The sequence below is a fragment of the Physeter macrocephalus genome, chromosome 7, assembly GCF_002837175.3.
Source record: "Physeter macrocephalus isolate SW-GA chromosome 7, ASM283717v5, whole genome shotgun sequence".
In the NCBI taxonomy this organism is placed as follows: Eukaryota; Metazoa; Chordata; class Mammalia; order Artiodactyla; family Physeteridae; genus Physeter; species Physeter macrocephalus.
The window spans coordinates 144,694,438-144,706,132 of record NC_041220.1 but is presented as its reverse complement, the minus strand read 5'-3'; the positions used below and the strand labels follow the sequence as shown (position 1 = coordinate 144,706,132).

The window sequence follows — 11,695 nt, the reverse complement described above, 5'->3', positions numbered from 1 at the left end:
ACAACAGTGAGAGGCCCGCGCACCGAAAAAAAAAAAAAAAAAAAAAAAAAAAAAAAAAATGCTGGGCCAGGAAGCATGTGCTTCAGTCCAGAGGAGTCACAGTAGTGGAGGAACCAGCAGACAAGGAACCAAGAGTCAGACGGAAAGAGGACAGGACAGAAAACACCAATATCTGCTAGACATGCTTCTACCGAGCACACGATGTTTATGACCAGGTATAGCGCCATGAATTTTTTAAACTCTCTAAAATAAGGACATGAAGCAGAGAAATGAGTTCAAGACACAGCAAGACAACAAGAGGTAACAAAATCAATAAAAAGACCATACCTCAAAATAGACTTAAGACGTCATTAAATCTCTAAGAATGCATTACAATGACGAGGAGCCCCCCAAAATGCTTGAACGGATGACAAGGTGTATGGTGCTTTCAATACCATAAAGACAGACACTTTCCCTCAGTAATCTGTAAGTCTAGGGTGACCCCACTCAAGTTGCAGAAATATTTTCTTCACAGAACTGGACAATCTGATTCTAAACTTCTTATGAGAAAAGCAATAAACAAAAATAAGAAAAAATAACTTTTTTAAGGTAACAAGAGAAAGATCAATTTTACCAGATATTAAAATTACAAATGCCACATGATTAAATACGTTCCTTACCTCTCACTTTATTCCCAGATAAACTTCAAATGGATCAGATTTCAATTTGAGAAATGAGACTGTAAAAGCACAAGAAGAAACCACAGAAGTCTTTCTTTTGTATGACTGCTAAGGAAGAAGTCCTCTGTAGTTATGATTCTAAACCAAGAAGCCATAAAAGACATGAATTTGAATTTTACTACTTAAGTATTTTTCCCATGGAAAACCACCAAAAAGCTCCAAATCCCATATATTAAATCAAGAGAAATGGCAAACTGGGTGAAAAAAGTACTTTGCAACTCCTATCACAGGCAGTTAAAAAAAAATGCACACATATGTATGAGTGTGTATATTCTACAGATGTCTATATAGATAAAGAACAAACACACATATATAGAGACTGATCTTACATGTCAATTTTCGAAAAGTTTACCATTAGAAAAATGATTTAAAACTTTAAAAAATGCAAAGGATGCTCAGCCTCATTCACCGTAAGAGAAATGCAAAATAAACGTAGGAGGAGATACAATTCCCACTTCAGGGATGGGCAGGGCAGAGCGGGGTGGCCCCTGCTGGCCCGCCGGGGAGGACGGGCATGATGGCGAAGGGCTCTGTGGCACACGCTCCCGAGTCCAACCATCTCAGGCCAAACCCCGAGTCGGTCCCCATTCCCGCCCAGGACAGCCTGGGAGCGCGTGAGCAGCAGTGGCTCGCGGTCCTCCTGGGGTTCAGCACTCGGAACAGCGTCGGGCGGGGGCGAGAACACCTCCCAGGGAGCAGGCGACCACACACTGACAAGAACTTAAATGGGCATAACCTCTACTAAGTTTATTTTATTTATTCTTTTAAATTTTTGGCTGCACCGTGCAGCTTGCAGGATCTTAGTTCCCCGACCCAGGATCGATCGAACCCATGCCCTCGGCAGTGAAAGCATGGAGTCCTAACCACTGGACTGCCAGGGAATTCCCTCTACTAACTTTATTTTAGTGATACTCATCACAATTTATGGCCTATGTGCTTTTTGCCTGAGCAATTGGCACTTCCAAGAATTTATCTTCTGGATTAGAGACCTAAATGTAAGACCCGATACCATAAAACTCTTAGAGGAAAACATAGGCAGAACACTTTTTGACATATATCACAGCAATATATTTTTGGATCCATCTCCTAGAGTAATGGAAACAAAAACAAAAATAAAGGAACCATGAACAAAAAGACAACCTACAAAATGGAGAAAATATTTCTAAACGATGCAACCAACAAGGGATTAATCTCCAAAATATACAAACAGCTCATAAAACTCAATATTAAAAAAAACCCCATCAAAAAATAGGTAGAAGATCTAAACAGACATTTCTTCAAAGAAGACATACAAATGGCCCAAAGGCACATGAAAAGATGCTCAACATCGGTAATTATTAGAGAAATGCAAATCAAAAGTACAATGAGGTATCACCTCACACTGGTCAGAATGGCCATCATCAAAAAGTCTACAAGCAATAAATGCTGGAGAGGGTGTGGAGAAAAGGGAACCCTACTACACTGTTGGTGGGAATGTAAACTGGTGCAGCCACTGTGGAGAACAGTATGGAGGTTCCACAAAAAACTAAAAATAGAGCTACCATATGATCCTACAATCCCACTCCTGGGCACATATAAGGAGAAAACTCTAATTCTAAAAGGTACACACACCCCAATGTTCACCGCAGCACTACTTACAAAAGCCAGGACATGGAAGCAACCTAAATGTCCATCAACAGAGGAATGTATAAAGAAGATGTGGTACATATATACAATGGAATACTGCTCAGAGATAAAAACAATGAAATAATGCCATGGATGGACCCAGAGATTATCATACTAAGTGAAGTCAAAAAAAGACAAATATTATGATATTATTTATTTGTGAAATCTAAGAAAAATGATACAAATGAACTTACACACAAAACAGAAATAGACCCACAGACATAGAAAACAAACTTATGGTTACCAAAGCAGGGGAGGGAGAAATAAATTAGGAGTTTGGGATTAAAATATACACACTACTATATATAAAAGAGATAACCAACAAGGACCTACTGTATAGCACAGGAAACTATACTCAATATTTTGTAATAACCTATAAGGGAAAAGAATCTGAAAAAGAATATGTATGTATGTGTGTATGTGTAACCGAATCACTTTGTTGTATACCTGAAACACAACACTGTTAAGTCAATTATCAATATATTTCAATAAAAATAAATTAAAACTACAAAAGAAAAAAAAGAAGAAGAATTTATCCTCTAGTTACCTTACACACCTGAGAGAATTCACTGCAGCAAAACACAGGAAACAGCTGCATGTCCACCAACGGGACGGGAGACCAAGTAGATAAAGTAGGTCCTGTGAGGCAGGAAAAAGAATGCAGCTACAGCGTGGGCACTGGTATGGAAGCATCACCAAGACGGAATTGCAATTAGTGTGACTCTCTATAACTCATCCATCCTACAGACACGGGGGCCCCCTCCACTAAGGGCCAGGCAAAGTGGGGTATTAGGGATACAGAGACACACAAGACACAGGACCTGGCCTCAAAAAAGCTCACAGGTGAGCACTAAAGAAACTGAGAACTCACTTGTGTTCACAAAAACCTACTGCTATAGGTTGAACTGTGCCCCTTCAAGAAGACTGGCTGGAGTCCTAACCCCAGGACCTCAGAATCTGACCTTATTTGGAGACAGGGCCTTTTCGGAGGACACCGAGTTAAAATGAGGTCATTCAGATGGGTCGTAGTCCAACACAACTGGCATCCTTACAAAAAGGGGACATCTGGGGCTTCCCTGGTGGCGCAGTGGTTGAGAGCCCGCCTGCCGATGCAGGGGACGCGGGTTCGTGCCCCGGTCCGGGAGGATCCCACGTGCCGCGGAGCGGCTGGGCCCGTGAGCCACGGCCGCTGGGCCTGCGCGTCCGGAGCCTGTGCTCCGCAACGGGAGAGGCCACAACGGTGAGAGGCCCGCGTACCGCAAACAAAAAAAACACACACACACACACACACACACACAAAAAAGGGGACATCTGGACAGAGATGCACACACAGAGGGAAGACGACGTGAAGGCTCCTGCGGAGACGCCAGTCGCGGGCTAGAGCAATGCCCCTACCAGCCAAAGGACACCTGAGGCCACCAGAAGTTCGGAGAGAGGCATGGATTTGACTTCTGGCCACTCAGAGCTGTGAGACAACACACTTTCGTCGTTCTAAGACATCTACTCTGTGGTACTTTACTGCAAACTAATACAACTACCACGAGGCAACTGGACAATATTTTACAAAAACGTTTGAGGAGAAAAAAAGGGGGTTAAAGACAAAAAAGACCACTGTTATGAGCTGAATGTTTGTGTCCCCCCTCAAGTTCATATGCTGAAACCCTAATCGTTGGGAGGTGACTAGGTGTGAGGGCTGGGCCTTGATGAATGGGATTAGTGCCCTTATAACAGAGCCCCCAGGGCAGGGCTCACTCAGCCACGGCTGAGCACACAGCCAGAAGGCTGCCATCTGCAAGCCAGGAAGACGGCCCTCACATGAAACTGAATCAGCCAGCTCAGGCGAACAGTTCATCGTGGGCTTTCTTTCCATCATCCAGAATTTTAAGCAAATAAATGTCTATTATGTAAATCACCAAGTTTACGGTATTTTTGTTACGGCAGCCTCAGCCTTTAGATTAAATAAAATCATCAGTGAGAATCCTGCCTTCAGCGCTCTCATGGTAATAAGCTTTTATGGGTCTCTGGGGGGAGACAGATGCAGAGTTAAGTGAGGGGCTTCCAGTTCTTGCCAAGAGGGCGGACTGGCATGGGCTGCTGGAACATCACACACACAGACACACGTGGCACCACAAGAAAAGGAGAGCTGGCTTGCATTTCAGCTCATGGCTGGGAACCCTGGGCTCAGAAGAGAGAAAAATAACACCTTCTCCCCATCCAACCACACAAATGAGGTGTAGTACTGAGGCATTAGAGATGGATCTCTGAACAGGAGAGCTACAAAGTGAAGAGAAACACAAGAAGCACATTTAATGACTTCTTAAACAAAACTTCAAAACACAAACCATGAGCCAAAAAACGTATTACTGTGCATTAAAATGAAAGGTGATGAGCAAATGGAAAATTTAGCAGGCAGATGCGATCCGTAATGTTCAAAACCAGCAGTGTTTAACATTGAAAGATACAAAGGGCCCCCGCAAACCAACAAGAGGATGGCAACCCCGATAAAACACGGGCAGGTGTCCTCGATGGGCAAGAAACCCAGCCGCCGGCACCCCAAACGAACCGGAAGAACCCAAATGAACACACGGCAGCACTTCCCAACCAATGATTTGCAAGAGCAGAAACGTGGACAAGGCCAAGTGCTGGGGCGGAGGGAGATGGCACAGGTGCCCGCAGGCACTGCACGCGGGGCTGTGGGCACCTCAACGCCACCACTTAGGCAAATACCTTCTATGACCCGACAATCCCACCCCTGGGCACAGATTCCAAGTAAATGTTCACAGCAACCCACGGGAAAGGAGCTTTGCGTCACGCATGATCGCTGTGGCTGAGCTGGGGGCAGCCTGCTATCAGTGCTGGAGGGTGGCGTGCGCGCGGGTGGCAACAGTCGGGGTGCAGCTGAGCCGGTCAGGAGCTGGCACACTTTTCTGTAAAGGGCCAGAGACTGACTATTTCAGGCCCTGGGGGCTACGCAGCTCTGTCTCATCTTTTTTCGCCAACCCTTTAATGACGCTCAAAACGTTCTTAGTTTACAGGCTGTACAGAGAACAAGTCCCGCCTCAGTTTGCAGCCCTAGGGTCAGATGAACAGCAACACAAGTGGATATTAAAATCACATCTTGTTACAAGAACCGAGATATGGAGGACAACAGAACTTGCAACAATTAAAAATACACGCACCCCCCCACACCCCAGTTTGAGCAAACACTTTACCAGGGAGGCCCAACACCGCTGGTCACCATGGAAACGTACACTGAAACCGACTAGAATGTGTGCATTACAAAAAGCCACCGCGACCTTCACACTCCTCTTGGGATATGGAAATGATACAAGCACCATGGAAAGCAGTTTGGCAGCTTCCTATCAGGGGACCTGGCCGTCCTCTCCCAGGCCTTTCCTCTAGAGAAATGGCCACAGTCCACACGAGGAGCCGTCCATACATGTAAACACGTCCATTCAGAGGGACACTACTCAGCAGGAAAAGTTCCGAGCTACTAATACACAGAACACAAGCGTGAACTTCAAGATAAGGATGCTGAGTGAAAGCCAGACCAAAAGCACTATCAATATAACATTCCAGGGAATGCCGACGAAGCTATGGACACAAAGTAGATCAGTGATTACTCAGCACAGGGAGAGGAACACGAGGGTCACAAAGAGGCAGGAGGAGAATGTTACCTTCATTGTAATGGTTTTACAGGTGTGCACATGTCACACTGTACACTTTCAATATGTTTATGTCAATTATACTTCAAATTTTAAAAAGTCCCTAAAAACAATACACATTTTTAAAGAACACTCACAAAAAAACACGTAATAGAACAGAACAGGGAAAGTTGCTACCTATGGGGAAAGTGGAGTAGGATGTGGGAATAAAACAGAGAAGTTAAACAGAAGAGACTGTGAAGGGAAATCAGTAAATAAGTTTAACAACAGAGTAAGAAGAGAAGGAATAAGTCCGATGCTACCCAGACCATAATAGGCAGGAAAAAAAATGGTTTGAAAATACCAAAGAGGCTGCACAGAAAACAGAGGGAAGTCTCCCACACACCTGACTGGAGATTCAGAGAACGGGAACAGAAACTAGGACCAAGGCAAGGTCTATAGAGGAAATTGTTAAGAATTAACAGATGAAAGATAATCACAATTTCAAGAAGCCCAACAAACTCTGTAGGATAAATTTAAAAAAATTTCCTCACCAAAACACACCCTAGGAAACTGCAGAACTCCAGAGCGAAGCCGCTGTCCTGGGCCAACGGGCCCGAGGCCCTCAGGGGCAAACCTATGGCCTGACGTCAAGTCACTGACTCGCTGGACCACAGAGTCCACACCAGAGGCACCGTGCGCACCTGACCACAGGAAGGAAATGACCGAGGTACCTGACTCTGGGGGACGGTGGAGCTTAGGTAAAATTCCAGTGAAGTGGCGAGTCTGTGTGTAAAAGGTCAGTGTCAGAACTGTCAGGTGGACCTGGGTCCAGTTTCCTTAGAAACAACAACAGTGAGAGGCGTGGGTGTCATGCTCACACACTCCTTATCCGAGCCCCTGCACCTGGGCTGGAAACTGAGGCTGCTTCTTTGTGTCAAAGTGTCTTAGATTCTCCAAGCAAAAGTGGGATGTTTCACTCTTACTGATATGACTTTAAACAGTAGTTTCCGGGAGTCTGTGATTTTCATTTTTTAAGAAATTTATTTATTTTATTTATTTATTTTTGGCTGCGTTGGGCCTTTGTTGCTGTGCGCGGGCTTTCTCTAGTCGTGGTGAGGGGTGGCTTCTCTTGTTGCAGAGCACAGGCTCTAGGCGCATGGGCTTCAGTAGTTGTGGCACGTGGGCTCAGTAGTTGTGGCTCATGGGTTCTAGAGCGCAGGCTCAGTAGTTGTGGCACACGGGCCCAACTGCTCCGCAGCATGTGGGATCTTCCCGGACCAGGGCTCGAACCCGTGTCCCCCGCGTTGGCAGGCCGATTCTTAACCACTGCGCCACCAGGGAAGTCCAAGTCTGTGATTTTTAGACAACAGAGTTTCTCAGTGAATAAGGCAGCCATAGTTATTAAAGGGCATGCTGTGACAATTCACAGCTGTGACATGTCCTTGGGGAAATACTGTTTCTTACTCACTTGGCAGCCGGCCTGATCTGTTACCCCAGGAGATAAATATGTAGCTACCCCAGTCTCTGATCACTGGAATCTCTAGGCTTCCCACAGCAGTCTCAGGAGTTGGATAATTTTACATATTAAAGAGTTACCTCAGGCAGCCCTAAAACTCTCCCTAAAACTTCCTTTGGTGGCCATGTTAAGGACTCGGACAAGAAGGCTCACTGGTTTTATCAGTAGCAGCATTTACAGTTTTCTCAAAGCCCTTTCAACTATAGCTAAAACATTATGAAGTCAGTATTTACACTTTACGACACTCTGTAGTTAGCAAAACACCTCATGTACATTGCCTCCTGACATCATTCTTACTTCCTGGACCAAATTCTAAATTCTTTGAGAGCAGGGGCCCTAAATCACTTCTGTACCCCTCACTGAATAAACTAAAATACTGGACCATTAAAATCTCTTTTCCTCTTCCCTCCTACTTATTAGTTAAGAACTGTTGCTGACTTAGCTTTTAAGAGAAACAGATACATCACAAAACAAGTGAACTGGTTTCGAGATTTCATTAAGAAACACAAGTTGTAGCAGACACTGTGTACGATGTTTACTTTTACATGTCCCGGCCAAGGGGTCAAAAGTTATTCTTGGTGTGTCTGTGAGGATGTTTCTGGATGAGATTAACACCTGAATTGCACAGACCGCCCTCCCTAATGTGGCTGTCCCTCACTACCCCAACTGCAGACCCACCAGCAGAACAAAAAGGCAGAGAAAGATGGAACTCCTTCTGCCTGACTGCTGAGCTGAGACTTTGGTCTTTTCCAGTCTTGAGACTTGCATGAAATACTGGCTCTTCTTGGGTCTCCGACCTGCTGGCTCTTTAGACTGGAACTACACTTTAGCTCTCCTGGGTCTCAAACTTTCTGGCTGCAGCTCCTGGGACTTTTCAGGAGGCTTTTGTGAGCCAATTCCTTTCAATAAAAACCAGTATCTCTCCCCGCGCCCCCATATGTTATATATAGGTATACATAAGGTGCACATGCGTCCTATCTGTTCTGTTTCTCTGGAGAACCCTGGCTAATCCAGTGCAGAACACACACAGCCCAGCCATCCAGTCCCCCTGTACCTATGGTCCTATGTAAAAAAGCTTAATCTTCAGAATGTTATCCCCTAAGGTATCAGACCCTTAAATAACTAAAGAAAGATAATTAAAATAGCTAAGTGAATTGGGATGTTCTGGAAAGTTTTTTTTGTTTTGTTTTGTTTTTTAACACTGAATATATAATAAAAATGCCTTTCAGAAAACTAAAGTATCCAGAATGGCCTAGTTCATTTTCAACCTAGCTAAGCAAGTTCTTCACTATAATTTCTTGTAATACAGACAAAATTCAAGAACAAACTATATATTTAAAAAAATCAATGAAAGAAAGCTGGTATACCTATATCAATGCTGGACAAAATTAGACAAAACAGGGGCTTCCCTGGTGGCGCAGTGGTTGGGAGTCTGCCTGCCAATGCAGGGGACGCGGGTTCGCGCCCTGGTCTGAGAAGATCCCACATGTCGCGGGGCAACTGGGCCCGTGAGCCACAATTACTGAGCCTGTGCGTCTGGAGCCTGTGCTCCACAACAAGACAGGCCGCGATAGTGAGAGGCCCGTGCATCGCGATGAAGAGTGGCCCCCGCTTGCCACAACTAGAGGAAGCCCTCGCACAGAAACGAAGACCCAACACAGCCATAAATAAATAAATAAATAAATAAAAAGCACTCTTTCTGCATAAGGATCAGTGAAATAAAATCTCGGTAATAAATGCAAAGTTGAATTTAAAAAAAAAATAGACAAAACATTACCAGCTATAGAGACTGCTATATAAAGATCCATGGTTCAGTTCACAAGGCAACAATAACAATTCTAAACTTGTATGCACCTAATAACATAACCTTAAAATGTAGAAAGCAAAAGTTGATAAAACTATAAGGACTAGACAAATCCATAATCATAATAGAGATAAACATACTCCCTCATTAACTGATAAATTTTTTTAAATCAGTAAGAATACAGTAGACCTGTACAACACGATTAAACAAATTTGACCAAATGAACATATACTGGGCAATGGATCACAAAACTAGACCATAAAATGCTTCTGAAACTCACTTGCAATGCTTACAAAAACTGACCATATATTTCACCATTAAGCAAATCTTAAATTTCAAATGACTGAATAATATAGACTATATTCGATGACAAGCACTCAACCCAGCTAGAAATCACTAGTAAAAACATAACTAAAACCTCCCTCCCTCCAATGTATGGAAATTAAGAAACATTTCTAAATTACAAAGGGGTCAGTGAGGAAATCATCATAGAAATTACAAAATATTGTGACTTGGTAATGAAAACACTATCAAAACTCGTAGGATGCAGTGATTAGAAAATAACCAGGACTTCACTGGTGGCGCAGTGGATAAGACTCTGCGCTCCCAATGCAGGGGGCCTGGTTTTGATCCCTGGTCAGAGAACTAGATCCCACATGCATGCCGTAACTAAGAGTTCGCATGCCACAACTAAGGAGCCCAAATGCTGCAACTTAACTCCCAGTGCAACCAAATAAATAAATAAAATAACCTGTGGGACCTCCCTGGTGGTCCAGTGGGTAAGACTCTGCACTCCCAATGCAGGGGGCCCGGGTTCAATCCCTGGTCAAGGAACTAGATCCCACATGCATGCCGCAACTAAGAGTCCACAAGCCACAACTAAGACCCAGCACAGCCTAAATAAATAAATAAATAAACATTTTTTTTTTAAAAAAGATAAGACAATATCATTATCTACTTTATGCTAATACATTTGAAGTTTTAATAGAAACTGCCAAATCACTAGAAAATATATAATATCCAGAAAATTTTACTTACGAAGAACATAAAACCAAGCATCAATACTCAAATATCTTCCCACAAAGAAAATCCAGGTCCCCTAGATGGCTTTATTACTAAGTTCTACCAAACATTTAGAAAGAAATAATTCCATTGTTAAACAAACTTTCCAAAGAAGAGGAAAATAGAAGATACATTACCACTCCTTTTATAAGGGTAGCATAACTTCAACACCAATATCTGACAAAGACAGTCTGGGAAAGTAAAATTAGGTTAATCTCACCCATGAACACAGATACAAAATTCCTACACGAAGTATCAGGACAACATAATCCCACATATAAAATGACCAAGTTAGGAATGCCAGGTTGGTTAACAGCTAGTGCTATTCTGGGACCTCCCTGGTGGTGCAGTGGTTAAGAATCTGCCTGCCAATGCAGGGGACACGGGCTCCATCCCTGGTCCGGGAAGATCCCATGTGTCGCGGAGCAACTAAGCCTGTGCGCCACAACTACTGCACCAGTGCTCTAGAGCTCGCGAGCCACAACTACTGAAGCCCGCGTGCCTAGAGCCTGTGCTCTGCAACAAGAGAAGCCACCACAATGAGAAGCCCGCGCACTGCAACAAAGAGCAGTCCCTACTCGCCGCAACTAGACAGAAGGCCCAAGGCAGCCAAAAACAAAAACAAAAAACACAATGCTATTCTGTAAATGTGGCAAACTATGTCAATAGATATTATAAACATTTGATAAAATTCAATATTCGTTCATGTTCACATCTACTACCACTGTTACCCAAAAACTGGGTTCACCTCTTGATGAGTGTTGAGCCAAAAGACACAACCAAGCCAAAAAGAAGGATGTATTCCTTGCAGCCAGTAAGGGGAACAGCAGGATCTTTCCCAAAGCTGTGTCTCCCCAACGCCAAAAGTGCGGAAGTTTTAAGCTAAGGGTACATGCATATTCATGAGGGGGCTTTGGTGGTTGACAGAGTCCAAGCTTTAGTTGACTGAAGTCACATGGGTCAATATCATCATTCCATCCTCTACCTGGGTGGGGGTCTTAGTTCTTGCAGAACTCAAAAGATGTGTATCAGATTGTTACGTACATCCCTGGAGGAAGAATTAGGACTCTGCTTTATCGTTGAACTACCATTTCTTAACTGCTTTTCCTTTGTTCCTGCATTCTCTCACTTCCCTTAAGATCCTTAATTACTGAGACCTCTTCAAGGGCAAGCACTGTGGCCAGGCTTCGATCCCAACATGGCTTCGGACAAAAATGGCTTTTTTTTTTTTTTTTTTTTTTTTTTTTTTTTTTTTTTGCGGTACGCGGGCCTCTCACTGTTG

The 11,695-nt window shown here is 43.7% G+C and overlaps 1 protein-coding gene across 3 annotated transcripts in view; it reads right to left on the bottom strand.

The window, feature by feature from the left end:
* The window catches only part of NELFA (negative elongation factor complex member A), a 27,775-nt gene that overhangs the window by 13,826 nt on the left and 2,254 nt on the right, over nucleotides 1-11,695 (bottom strand). Inside the window, exon 2 of one of the 3 annotated variants that reach the window (XM_028492445.2) lies at nucleotides 2,941-3,023. The exons of the other annotated variants lie outside the window; for them this stretch is intronic. Within the exon in view, the coding sequence (XP_028348246.1) occupies nucleotides 2,941-2,982 (42 nt within the window). The 5' untranslated portion in view covers nucleotides 2,983-3,023. The remainder of the gene's footprint in view (nucleotides 1-2,940; nucleotides 3,024-11,695) is intronic. 3 annotated transcript variants of the gene reach the window in all.